The 14,262-nt window shown below is 38.2% G+C and overlaps 1 protein-coding gene across 11 annotated transcripts in view; it reads left to right on the forward strand.

Moving 5' to 3' along the window:
- WNK1 (WNK lysine deficient protein kinase 1) overlaps positions 1-14,262 on the forward strand; it is a 107,349-nt gene that overhangs the window by 28,086 nt on the left and 65,001 nt on the right. For all 11 annotated transcript variants that reach the window (XM_069807670.1, XM_069807673.1, XM_069807672.1 and 8 more), the window contains exons 2-3: positions 8,783-8,955; positions 13,849-14,069. In XM_069807670.1, the coding sequence (XP_069663771.1) occupies positions 8,783-8,955; positions 13,849-14,069 (394 nt within the window). The remainder of the gene's footprint in view (positions 1-8,782; positions 8,956-13,848; positions 14,070-14,262) is intronic.

Genomic DNA, 14,262 nt, shown 5'->3' on the forward strand with positions numbered 1-14,262 from the left:
CCAGACAGACTTTTTTAGCCCTTTTTGAGTTGTATAGGTTCTCTTCTCTTTCATTGTCTTTTCAAGAGGGACTTGAGGTATAGCTGGCTGCCCCAGTCTTTAAGCAGCATGCTTGCATCTGTCTGTCTCTGGTAAGTACTGGGCATGAGCCTTCTATCTAGTATTGTGCAGGGTATTGAAGTGCATTAGTATAGCAGTGTACTCATCTTTGGCATTGCTGAAAATAAAAATTCCCGCAGTGCTACTGTGACAAAAGATAAACTTTGTTATTGGGAGTTGTACTTTAAGATTTCTTGTTACCTTACATAAAGAAGAAACATCTTGATCTACTGTTGTCCTGCAGAGAAACAAAAGTGTTTTTCTGCTGTTGTGTTCATGATGCACATTGTATTTGCATGCCCCTTACACTTTAGATCCCACTTCTGCCATTTCTTCAGTGTGAGGAAGTGAGGCAGAATGGCTTTGTATCTCACCAAGTTAGTGAGCTCATCTCTGATGCAGTGTTCCCAACTTCCTTTTTTTTTTTTTTTAAAGCATCTTTGGTTTTGTGTGTTCTAGTTATTCCTTACTGCCTGCTTCCTGTAAGCAATAACAATATTAGCAGTAGGCTTGTTCTGAATGATCTTGTGAATTATGGAATACTGGAAACTTCAGGATTTAGCCAACTTTCTTTTTTCTAGCTGAAGACCTGAAAGGACTGTGTAATTGTAACTAGTTACAGGTCAGTTGTGTTTAATGATGCTAGAAGGTGCAAGCAAGCACAAACTTCGGTTCTGATGCCTTTTCTGTTAATCAGGAGACTCTCACTGAGGGTGTCTCTTCAAGTATAAGTTAAGTCTATGACATTGCTGCCACCAGGTGTCTTAGATGCTGCTACTACTACTGCTGGCACAGGTGCTACTGCATATTTAAAAGTGGGAAGTGACCAGAGGAATATAATTATTGGTTGTGTTCTCCCCCCTTCCCCTGTGGTGATGAATCATAGCTTCATCAAAAGTGACAAAACAATCGCAGGATAAAATGGGGAGCGGTGCTAGTATCCTTCAGTCACATAAAGCGGGTTTAGTTGCAGATACTCCCCCTTCATTGTTAAGACAAAGTTGTATTTCTTATTTTCTGAAGCTTACTTGAGTATCGATTGTTTCAGGATATGTATAATTGACTTATTCAGACAAAATCCTGACTGATGAAGGCTTCTGTCTGTTCCCCTTCCGTCTAATCATTGAGAGTTTCATTTGCCTCCTGTTCTTCCTCCTGCCATCAGTTTACCCAAATATCATCTTTGTCAAGATATGTGTAATTTGTTTCTTTATTCTAACCTTCGAGCAGCAGCAATAAACTTGCATATGTTTGCTGTATCACTTATCTATATCAATAGAGAAGGAGAAGTAACAGGAGTAAGAGAAAGGACAAGAAGCAATTTTTTGGTGTGTTTTTAACAGCCTAACTGCATCTTCTGATGAATTTTGTGCTATGCTACTATTGTTGTGCATTGAAATGCCAGAAATGAAAATACAGAAGAGAATGTACAGGTAGATGCTTTTCACTGTGAAACTGTACGACTAATGTGAGTAATCCCTCAACTTTTCACTTAAGCTGACTACTTCTGTACTTTCCTGAAAATTAAAGCATTTTTAATATCTTGTGTAAGAGGAAGCCCACAAAAAAATACGCACCCTGAATCAGGAACTTTAAAAAGTATAATAGATAACTGTTTTAAGCGTAGTCTTTTCCATTGTGTTAGATATGTATACTTTAGTGTTATCTGTTTCAAGGTTGTTTGCATACTCCATGAAGACTGTCTGTAGCTTATATAAAATTGATTCTTCTTGTGGACACTTGCCAAGCAGCAATGTGAAATTGTGGTTTCAGTAAGTAGGTTTTAACTTGGCATTGTGTTTCATTCCGTTACCCATCCTCAGGAACTTTGTCTTCCATCTTCAAACTAAGATGAGGAGGAAAGGGGCTGAAAAGTTTGGGACCCCTCACAACAAGAAAGACATTGAGGTGCTGGAGTGTGTCCAAAGAAGAGCAACAAAGCTGGTGAAGGATCTAGAGAACAAGTCTTATGAGGAGTTGCTGAGGGAACTGGGTTGTTTAGCCTGGATGCATACTTCTGGAACCGCAGCTGTTCAGCTCCATTTAATCAGTTTTTTGCGTTCAGTGGTTTGTAGAAAGGTATACTGGTGGAAGGATCTGTGCAGATCCTTGACCAATTTTCATATTTGTTGCTATACAGGGATGCATTTTGAACAGTCTCTTCCCCCTCCCTTCCTTTTTACTCTGTCTAGTGTTTAACACTGGGAAGTCTGAAGTGGTTTATGTGTTGACATGGATAGATGCAGTTCTTAGGCACTCAGACTTGCATTTCTAGGTGCCAACTGTGTAATGCTGGATGATTTTTAAGTTCAGTGGATTCTTTGTCGGTATTTTGTTAATCTAGCTCAATGGTCACTGTGCTCTTTTTTCCTCTTAACTGCTAAATTTTTTCAGGATGAGAACACTGCAGCCCACAAAGCCTCAGTTCCATTAACAGTGTTGAATATCAGAGCGCAGTCTTGCTAGCTTCTCCTCTGATGACCCCTCATTAACCTTGCCTAAAAGGCTTGCAAAGCCTTTCTCATATGCTGCAGAAATGCACACAGAAGAACATTTGTCTCTTCTGTATACTACTTCTTCCTCTGAATAATAGGCTGGGAGCAGCAGTGTCTTCCCCTCAAATTTTCAGACATTTGGAAAGCTTGATGAAATGCTGCTTGGTGTAACCTCAGCACAGATAGATAATTTACTTTGGTTGTGATTCAGACTGTCTATAATTCAACAGCACTTTGAAGTCTTGTCATGGCTGTACATTTTCAGATCACACCACTTGAAGACAGTTCATTGCTACTAGTTTTTCTAGTGTGCTTTCTAGTGCATTTCTTTGGATAAAAGCTACATAATGTTGCTCTAGTGTAGTTCAAAAAAACCAAACAATGACCCACTAACTATCCCTGCAATATAGCTATGTAGAATTTATGGATCTAGTGGTAGGATATGCAGAAATCTAGTAAACCTGTCTGTAGTATGTAAAATGTCCAGTCTTTCTCTGTTTCCTCTTTACTGGTTATCTTCCTAATTTTGTGGAAGAGGTAACAGCTCTCTGAGTTGTGTAACAGCTCATGCATTGAGCTCTTTTTTTTTTTTTTTTTGTGTGTGTGTAAAATGATCCAGTTTAAAGTTGACCTCTATCACCTGTGAGTCTTCTTATTTGTAGAAGATGGAGACTGTGGGAAGATTTCTGAGTTGGGTTTGTTTGGTTGTGTATAAAGGTTCCCTGGCACTTTGGCTATGTTAATTATACTTGATATTAAGAAACAGAAAATCACCTTTGAGGATGTATGGCATGGGTTAGCAGATCTAGTTCCTTCAGTGTAGGCTATTTCTCTTGTTATCCACTTGCTTGGTATCCTGTAGCATGTGTTTGAGAGTGAAGTGCAGTGTGTCTCTTCTGCATAACTGTGTCCATTTAATGCCAGCTGAGTTTTCCTAGAATGTAGCTCAGGCCATTTGGTATTGGTTAGTAAAAATGGACAGAGGCGGCGAGACCCTTAATTGAGCTCGGTCTGAATGAAGAGCAGACTCAAATGGCCTGAGCAGAGTATGATGCTTTGCTAAGGCATCTCTCCTGCTTCAGGTGTCTGAACCAGGCTCTGCAACTGCTTGTGGTAGCGTGATGTGCTTTGCAGATGTGTGATTTCTTGTCACGACGTTAATAGGACAGAACTCAGAAGGACTGTGGGAAGTCAGAAAGAAAAATGTATGAGAAATTACTCAGTAGACTCAATGGCTATATGAGCAACCTAGTTGAAATTTAAGATTATTTTAGGTGCCAGAAATGTATTTTCTTTCCTCATTAAGGCTGCTGAATAGATATTAAGCCTTGGCTGAAAAAAATCACCAAAGGAATATAGGCATTTTTTGCTGATGAGCTTTGTTTTTTGTGGCTTGGTATAATAGCTAATCTTGGGGGTGGGGGGTTGTTTTGGTTTTGGGATGGGTTTCTTTGCATTTATATAAGGCACCTAGGTACAGGGATTGAAAGAGGGTTGTAACAGTTCTGTGTGTAATTCATACTCCTGTAAATGAACTCCATTAGTGAAAGAGTAAGCCTCTACCTGGTTTATCATGAATGACCAGGATCCCTGTTTTACATTGAATAATGTAAACACCTCCGATAGGTCTTTCCTGACCAAAAGAAATCGGAGGGGAAGTACACGGATAAATGGAAACGACCAAGAAAAGCTTATTGAATTGTTCTCTGAGCTGAACAATTGTTTCACTTGCTGCCTGTCTCTGTTCAGGCCCCTGGCACTGCAGAACTGCGGGTCACGTGCTGGAAGGCCTTGCTGTTTGTCCTGGCTTGTCAAAACAATTTAGTGTAGGTGGAAAGGAATGAATGAAATGAACGGAGTGGGCTTGATGCATCTGTTTCAGTTTGTTCGACGGGCAGCCCAGTGATTGGGATGTGACACTTAAGTCCTCTAGGGAAGCTATCAGTTCAGGAAGAACAATGCTGGCCATTTTATAGGATAGTTAAATCCATTTTAGGAAGCAAGCTCTCCTACAGTTTAACAGCTTTGTATATTTTCAAATATTTGGGCTGTATCTGCTCAGCATGTGCTGCTAACTGAGATACAAGAATGTGATTTGCAAACTTCTAGACTTAGGACTCTGTCTTGTCTGCCTAAGGTTGCTTCATTATGGTAAAAAAAAGACTGGGGGAGGAGACAGGGTGTCCATTTTTTAATTTTATTAGTAGGAATTCCAAAACAAATTGGTCTTTGAAGGATAGAATATCAAGCCGTATATTATTAACTGTTGTTAAAGTGGTGGCTTCTTTATAAAATTGTTCAAGTTTTCCAGGTTTACAAAAAAGCATCTTATGTGTCTTTCTATTTTGTTTAGTTTCTGGCTGTTTGATTTAAAAATATAAAATAAAAATCAAAGAAAACATTAAACTTGTTTAACCAATCTTATACTTTGTGATACTGGAATGTTAAGTTACAAAATCTCTATTTTTGCTTCCAGATGCAAACAGCAAATAAATGCTGAAATGATCCATCTATATACCTATTTAGACTGTGAGTTACAGGAAAAAGGCTGCAGGGGATAGATCTGCTTATTTGATTCACCCTCGAGATAATTTAATCAAATGGAGTGCATCTTTTGAATGATAGGCCACAAACTCTTTGCTACCTCTTTAGAGGTGGAGGTGGAGCCTGAGGGTCTTACATTCCTGCAGACTCCTGCTCAAAGGCCACTGTGGAATCTCGGTATTGCCCCAAGTAGCTGCCTTGTTGGGAAGACACATCTGGGGTTTTGAGTCTCTTGGGGTATATACTTATAACTGAGGATTTTGAAAGCTGCCCCCTTCCCAAATTCTTGAAAAATGCTCTTATAAATTCTCATGAAGTGATGATGACTTCTTTCTCTCTGCTACAGCTCTGCTGTACAGCAACTTTTTGTGTGGATTTCATGTGTTATGAAGATGTTCTCATTCCCCTGCCTTTCCCCAAGTATTCATACCTAATGTGGCTGGTAGCACCATTTCTCAGTCTCCCAAATTACATAGGGTGCTCTATTTTCTTGCTTATCTCAATATTGTAGTAGCTGCAGCTGCTTAAATTGCATCTTTGTACAAGAAAGAGCATGAAGTTGTCACATTTGCCCATACTAACAGCTCAAAGGATGCCAAAATATATTATTTGGGATGGGCTTTGTTTTAGTTCATCTCTATGCAGTCTGGGAGATCTTACTGTCTAACATGTTTTAAGGTTCTGGTGTATGGAATACTCAAGTTTTGAAAGTGTACTTGTCAGTTTTAAATCACATGTTACCTTGTAGGCTAACTCTTTGCATGTTGCATTAGAATGTAGTTTGTACAAGTATAACCAGTCATTGTGTGTACAGATTCACTTTCTTGGTATAATTGTACATGAGATCTAATATTTTCCTAAATGGTAGGGTTGTAGTTTTTTTTTTTAAATTATATTCACCTTTTTCTGTTACCTAGCATTAGTGTTCTTTTAGGGAAAGAATATAAAAAAAACTTACAGATGAGTGTATGGGTTGTGTATCCAAGAAAATGAAGGTAGTTAAAGGTAGCATGCATCACTAGTCTTACGAAACAAGTGGCCTCTCTTGTCTTTATCTTACAGCTCTGTTTAATGTTCACTTTTGCTGCTGCAGTATGCTACTGAAGGGTGCGATGTTTCCTTGGTTGCAAAAACGTAGCTGTCTTCTCTGGGTGAAATTTGTTGGCCTGTGTTTGTGTCCAAACTTGTCCCAGATCATTAGGGCACTGTGACTTTCAAAGAAGTGTTGAATTACTTAGTATATTGTCACTGTCTTGGTGTTTTGTTTTGTTTTTTTTTAACGCCAGCATTGAAGTGTTGAGTGTCTGTTTTAAACGTCACAGATATGTTTGCAGGAACACCATGCTACCATTGATGTGACCAGAAAGAGAAATGAGTCAAAATACGCATGCATGGCCGTTAAGAGTCTGTTCATTGATAAGAGTGATTAGCACTTGTTAGTTTCTATTTGGGGCTAGTAGTACAGTGGTAGGGAAAACAGAGTAAGGCCCTTAAGGGAGATTAGGTTTACACAGATTAAGATGAGACCTTAATGTCAAGTATAGTCTAAAACTGGCTAGTAATGTTTGTGGTGGATAACTTGTTAGAATGCACAAAATAAAGGGAATTTAATCCAAATGTGTAGCTAAAATCTAGGTTTTGGACAAAAATGAATGTAGGTGTTTATATTACGTAGCTAAATTTAAAAGTGGTATGAAAGTAGTTGTTGCAGCCTTGTTTTTATAACGACCATATATAATAATTGGATTTACAGCTATACACTAGTTTTAAAATGTGTATTGTATGGATCAAATGCAGAGGCTGAGAAGACTCTGCTTTATTTTACTCTAAGAATGATTATATTATTGTGATTTTTTTCTATTGCTTGAAGCATTGAGTGTTTCTTAGAAGCATGTATGTATGGTCTGTTGACTGATGTACCTATTGCAGCTCACTGCTGTTCTGCATCACAGCTGTTTGTAGCAGTCAAGATTAACTGGTTTTGAACAGAACTTGTGCTGCCATCTTTATTGTAATGGAAAGAAAGCGATTAGATGGGTAAGACAGCTCAAATGGAAGTATGACTTCCATATTAAAAAAAAACCAAAACACCTAAAGAGACATGAATACTTAATGTTTGCAGAGTGTTTCTGCAGACATGTTATATTGAATTTTGTTTGTGCAAGTATGCTTATGAAGGAGCGAGAAGAGGTGGTAGTGCTAATTTCTGCAGAGTGAAATAGCTGCAGGGTTGAATGCTTTTGATGTCTATAGACTAAATTTGCGAGGATTGAGAATTTAGTATCTTCCTAAGAACTGTAAAAGTATGTGTGTGATTGACATTCGTAGGCACTGGTAATATAGTGATCCCTGAGGTAATTTCAAACCCGTTTTCAAACTTTCACCTGGAAGACTTTTACACTTCTGATAATTGGAGCTTCATCTGGAAATGAAGTTTGTCCATGCCCAAAGATACTCTGTGAACCTCTTAGAAAGGTTTAATGATGTAAGTGAATATAGGGTGGTTTAGATACCAGCATGGCTGAATGGTGTTGAGAAAACACATTACCTGTAAACAAATGAAGAGGAATTACTGCCTGGAGGACAGTAGGGAGGTTGTGAGCAGTATAAGTAAACCCTGCGTGTTTTTACTACCTCCTTTTAATTGAAAAGGAAATACGAAATAAAGTGACTTAAAATTATTATTCAGATTTCACAAAGAGGTCACTGGTTATTCCTAAATAAATGTCAGGCTTTAAGTATTATATCCTGAATTTTTTTTTCTAAATACAAATTGCATATGGATCCAATTTATGTCAGTTGATCAATCTGACTTGTGTACCAGTGCATTGGTAATGCATTGGTAAGCTGAGAACACTGAATGGCACAAAGAGGCTGTTTTCTCTTGAGATGTGCAGCTTATTCTGGTAATAGTTGCTCAGAGTCTTGACGATGTCTGATAGCCAGTTGTTGGTAGATAATACAACAGTATTGTCCAAGAATGCTTTTTCGTGATCTGTTTCTGGCCAAAAGCTTGCTGTCTCTAGTGTGAGTTATGTTTTTATTTTCCTTGATGCTAGATTACAGGAAACTTGCTCAATCATGAGGTCATGCTTTTAATCAAAGAAAATCCAACTCACTGACTTGTTCTACAGTTACAAGTACATACTATATGTTAGAGAGGTTTGATGCTCTACCCCTATACAAAGGGTTAATCCCATCTGTTACCAGTGGTCTGGATGTTATACACATAGGAATAACTAAAGATTTTTATGTACAACATGAGAGATGCTTTAAATGATCCAATTTTGTCTACTCTTGAACACTTGAATATTTGAAGACATTATGTCTCCCTTCCACCTCAGGTCAGGCAATGACTAAATTTATTAGAGAAGGGGAGGAGGAAACAGGAAGAGGAGATAATCTACAGACTTAAAATTTTTACCTCTGAGAGCAATCAGATTGTAAGGAAAAATATATGATAAAAAAGACTGTAATAGAATGTCTTCTAAATAGAGTATTTAAGGGTAATTGCAAACCAAATGGTGTTTCAGGCTGATGATTCTTACTTGTTCACTGACTGTACCCAACTGTTTTTCAAGTTGCTGCTTCTCTGAGTAAGAAATAAAGCAAAGCGTTCTGATGTACCTTTTCTTTTTTATTAGGATCGGAAGCTGTCCAAGTCAGAGCGACAAAGATTTAAAGAGGAAGCTGGGATGCTGAAAGGACTTCAGCATCCCAATATTGTCAGGTTCTATGATTCCTGGGAGTCTACAGTCAAAGGAAAAAAGTGTATTGTTCTTGTGACGGAACTCATGACATCTGGAACATTGAAAACGTAAGTAAATTAAGGCATGTCAAAGCATATAAGAATCATTAACACAAAATCAGAGGACTAGAAATAGATCATATTTCAGAATAGATAAGAACAGAGCCCTTTTGCTGAGGGCTAACCTTCTGTAGGGAAATTCTTGTTTAAGAGGAGTCTTACTAGCACTGCAGGGTAGGCATGGTAGAACATCCTTTAAGTTAGCAAGGTTGTCAGATTCTTCCTTGTGATGTCCTAGTAAGCACATGCATAAAACTTTCAGATTTTCAGGGCTCAGGAAGACAATGCTCTATTTTCACCTTTCAGAATTTTTCATTTTCCTCTCCAGCTGCTTTCCATTTAGCATGAGCTGGTTTGCGAAGTTCAAAGCACAAATGAATTCACCTCTTGTAGCAGGTTTTGGGCGTTACTACAGCACAAATAATATGTAAAAATAAAAAAAACCTCTACCACCTACTTGTTTAGCTGAAACTTCACAAAGTAGTACCTAACAAAAATCTGAAAGTATGCAGATGCCTGCAATTTCAACTTGTGAAGTAGTTGAGTGAAACGAGGTCTATTTTTTAAGCCAGAGTTAAAAGTAGACACCGGCAGATCAGACTGCTGCGAGGGCCCTCTAGTGGTGTGCGGAGCCTGCGGGGAGTTACACTGAAATCACGGCTTTGCCTTGCACAGTAGAAACTTGCAGAGCTGTGAGCCTGTTCCTGAGCATCCAGTCGCCGTTAATCTACTGGAAATAGAACTGCCAGCCTTTGAAATTCAGGGATTGTGGGTCCTTGTCTTAATTCAGTGCCCATTTAAGTCTTGGAGAGTCATTCAAATCCTAAATGTGTAAGCAGGCTGTAGGAGCTGGAAACAATTTGCAATCTATTTGGTTAAATAGCCTGTGAACGTCCTCTGTTTTTACGATGCTTATTGATAGCCACAAATGGACATACTTAAAGAAGGAAAAAATGGCTCTTTTGGAGTCTGGACTGCAATTACTGGGAAATGTTTGTCTCTTGAAATAGTACCGGAGGGCTAAAGGTACTGTTTTAGCCGTATGTCTAGGAAAGACTTTTCTGAGGTTGTTTAAGGTATTTCAGATAAAATAATAGATCTGTTGTTTCATGTTCTCTTTTAAGAGCAGTATTAAAGTAAAGGTTTTACAGCTCTTTACAGATACCTTTAAATAAAGTTACCTAATTTTATGCTAGAGTATGTAGTGTTAGATTTAACTTCTTTCTCCCTTTCTTATGCCCCCCCCCCCAAATTTTAATATTTGGATTGGCTTGTTATGTGGTGGCATAAGCAAGATAATAAAGTAATAATAGACAACTATAAAATAGTGTGTTGGTAGGAGAAATACCCCAGATTTGCTGGCTACAGGATTATTTTGTACGCTGAAGTATGAAGGTCTTTTTATTTTATCCAGAAAGAACTAATAGGCTCTTTAATTTAAAATCTTTTAAACTGTAGACTTCTGTGTAGGTTTTTTTCCCCACTATTGTATAGATTGTGTTATAATTGTGATGTAGTTTATTCTTACCTGCTTCACTTGAGACTTGACAGGTAAACTCTATGGGAAATTTCTGATGTGCCAAATTTAATATCATGAAATAGTTCATGTGCCTGTGTCATATTCCTAGATTTAGACTGCACACTTGTGTTTGCTTATGATATTTGGCTGACTATTACTTCCATATCTTTTTTCAGTATGTTTACATTATCTCCATTTAATGCAAGTGTTACCTTCCTTGTTTTGAGACTTGGGACATAGACATTGTTGTCACTTGATGTAAAAAAAGTGAACAGAAGAAAAGTGTGGTGATATCTTAAAGTTCTTCCTCATGTTTTTTCATATTTTTATACATTTAGATATATATGAACACAAAAATAATGTTGAAATATTGTGGACTCATTCTTTTCAAATGCTGTCTAGGCAAATTGCTAATTTTGCACAAAGAAAAGTCCCTGAACTTCTGCACACCAATGGAAAAGTTTTACAACTCAATTGTTGTAAAGAATTAAACTGCTTTCTGATATTGTATGCTATCATGGAATTAAAATATTGGAACAAAAAAATGAAGTTGTCTATTTTAAATCTTAATTATACTATTAATGAAGACAGCAATTTTTAATCTGACCTAGGTCTCAGCCACTAGTTTTGTCTAAGGCTGTTATAGTGTGTGTTCCTGATCCACTTTAAATGAATGTGTCAGCTATCTGGTAAGACACATACCTTCATAACTACCTCTGCTAACTTAGCAGGGTTTCTATAACTCCTCGAGCTGAGATGCTATAGGTCAGCAGCCTTCCTGCTTAAAAAAACCAAACAACAAACCCAACCTTGAGACAGAAAGCCAAACTCTAGTTCCTGTTTCTCTCTGTTCATTGAAGCTAACTGTTAAGATAGCCTTGTGTGCAAAGGTCAAATATATGTCTTTTTTAAAATTGACTACTACCCTGTAAAATAGATAAGAACGATGTTGATTTAAGCAGGAACAAGTTCAGTGGAGGGCCACCAAGATGGTCAGGTGCTGGAGTTACCTGCTCTGTGAGGAGGGGCTGAGGGAACTGGACTTGGTCATCCTGAAGAAGAGGATCTTTGGTGGAGACCTAACAGCAGCCTTCCAGGGCATATGAGGGAGTCAGTCAGGCTCTTTGCAGTGGTGTATGGTGGGAGAGTTAGAGACAACAGGCATAAATTGAAACCAAAGAGGTTCTGACTGATGTAAGAAGAAGCTATTTCAGCAGTGATAGTCAGGCAGTGGAGCAGGTTGCCCCAAGATGTTGTGCAGGCTCCATCCTTGGAGATACTAAAAGCCTGGCTGGATACAGCCCAGAGTAACCATGTCTGACTTCATGGCTGACCCTACCTTGAGCAGAAACTTAGACTAGAAACCTCCTGAGGTCTCTTCAAGCCTGAGTTATCCTATGATACAAGGAAAATTGAAAACATACTAGCTAGTAGGGTTATCTGTGTATTTTTATGTATTTATATATGCTTCCATTTTAAAATGGTTTCTGCCTTAAGTGCTATGTGACTTAGTTCATGACAGTGTTACGGGAAAAACGACAGCAACGCTGCAGGATGCTGGGTGATGGTTGGACCCAGGTCCTTTAACAGTGAGAAGCTGGCAGTAGACTAGCATATTTGAAACCAAGAATGTAATTAGGGATTCCAGATGCTGAACTGAAGTGCCCCTACCATGTGATCTTTGGAACAGGCTCAAGAGAGATGAATGAGGGTTGTGTCAATAGCAAGAATTCAAGTGGTAGCTGATGTGATTCAGAACCTCCTTCGGTTTGTCTCCTTTGTTGGCTTGGCTTTTTCACTGCCTGTCTTTACATTTTGTTTTGAGACTTGATTTCCTTCGGGAACTGGGTCCTGATTGCTTTTACAGATCTGTTTTCACAGCAGGATTATTGCTAGCAACTTGATTTTTCCAGATCTTCTTTTGAGCTGCAGAAATTAAAGGGATTAATATACTGCATTTTTATGTTGGCATTGATTCAAGTGATTTCATCAAGACTCTTTCTCCTGATTAAGTGGATATGCAGAAGAGACTGAATACTACCACGGAGTAATTGAACAAGACTTGGTTTTATTTTATTATTTTAGTTGCTAGACTCCGTGCTGGTCGTAGAATTTACTACCAGTATTGCAGTAGTGTGAAACTGGTCTTTATCTGAGACTTTAACTGAGTAACATTAGTTGAATAAGAATAAAGTCCTTGCTCTACACAGCATGCTAGTTCCTTTCTCTAAATGTATTTCAGCCCATGCTTTTTCAAAAGGAAGAAAACAACAACTGTTCACTTCAAATTGTTTTACCCAAAGAGAGGTTGTGAGAATACACTGCTGGAAAGCACTTGAATACTGTCATAAGTTATTCACTTTGTGGCATCTCTAATCTGTTGAAGTTAAGGAGTAGAAGACCACCATAGTCTTAGGCCACAAGCATTAGAGAGTATTTTTGGTATGAAATTTGACTCTTCTGACATGAGATTTTAAAAAGCAGCAATGTTAGAACAATTAAGATTGGGTCACATTCTACCTGCAAAGGGATACTGACTTCATGTATGAACTCTTCCTTGTCAATTATTTAGCAGAGCCTTTTTAAAGATTTCCCAGCCCTGTCCGTATCTATCCATAGTTCTGAAGTAGTGAGTAGTGCCAGTCAGGTTTAGGTGATCAAACCCTGTCCTGCACCAAGGAAGTGGTCTTTAAGAATTTCTTAATTTGCTTGAGAACTCAACAAGTAAATTTGAAGGAGACTTGAAGTGTAACCTGGAAACCTTGACCAGAGTGCTTGGACTAATAGTGATAACTAAGGTATAACAACTTCAGAGCTCTTGCACAGTTTGCAACAGCTCTGTACTTAGTTGGTTGTTACTAGTGTTTTGGCTCCAGTGCCCCACCTTCCCCCCACCCAGTTATATTTAATCAAGGAAAATGTTTTAACTGTTTAAGCAGTTTCAGGATAAAAGGGAAGAAAAAACCCTCATAAATGAATAAAGAATTGTTATAATGCATAAGCCTTTAACTCTTTGTCAAGGAAGCAGTTTCTTGAAACTTAGCAAGCCAACTCTCTAATTACCATAGGTAATTACCATAGGGTGACTTTGTATGCAAAAGAATTATTAGCTATAGATCAAGTATTTCATGTTTATCTTTCAGCATTATCGTCCCCTGGCTAGAAGAAAGGGGGTAGGTTTTAGGAGGGGGTATTATCTTTAGCTCCTCTGAAGTCTTGAAATGCCCAGGTAGATTTTTAAAATAGAAGGTGAAGTTGAAATTTGTGCATCTCTAATTACTGTTTGTTGTTTTTTTTTTTTAACTTCAGAACAGCAAATGATACAGCATAATCTACTACTTGTTAGCAGAACCTGTTTAACCTACTGTTACTTTTTTCATTAGGTATTTGAAAAGATTTAAAGTGATGAAAATTAAAGTACTACGAAGCTGGTGCCGTCAGATACTGAAAGGCTTACAATTTCTACACACGCGCACTCCTCCCATTATTCACAGAGACTTAAAATGTGACAACATCTTCATTACTGGCCCCACTGGATCAGTCAAGATTGGAGACCTTGGTCTGGCAACCCTGAAAAGAGCTTCTTTTGCCAAAAGTGTGATAGGTAAGCCTCTCCTGTTTTGGAGACTGGTGAGCCAGTCTACCTATTCGGAAACTTGAGTCTTTTAAGAGCTTTCCTTAAAAATATGGTTTCAAAGGTACATTGTCAAAGCCTGAAAATGCGTCAGCTTTCTTTCTTGGCTGTTGAGGTCATTCTGTGTTCCTGATGAGATTACATGTTGAAATTTTGGTTGTGC

The sequence above is a fragment of the Haliaeetus albicilla genome, chromosome 19 (genome assembly GCF_947461875.1).
Source record: "Haliaeetus albicilla chromosome 19, bHalAlb1.1, whole genome shotgun sequence".
Lineage (NCBI taxonomy): Eukaryota > Metazoa > Chordata > Aves > Accipitriformes > Accipitridae > Haliaeetus > Haliaeetus albicilla.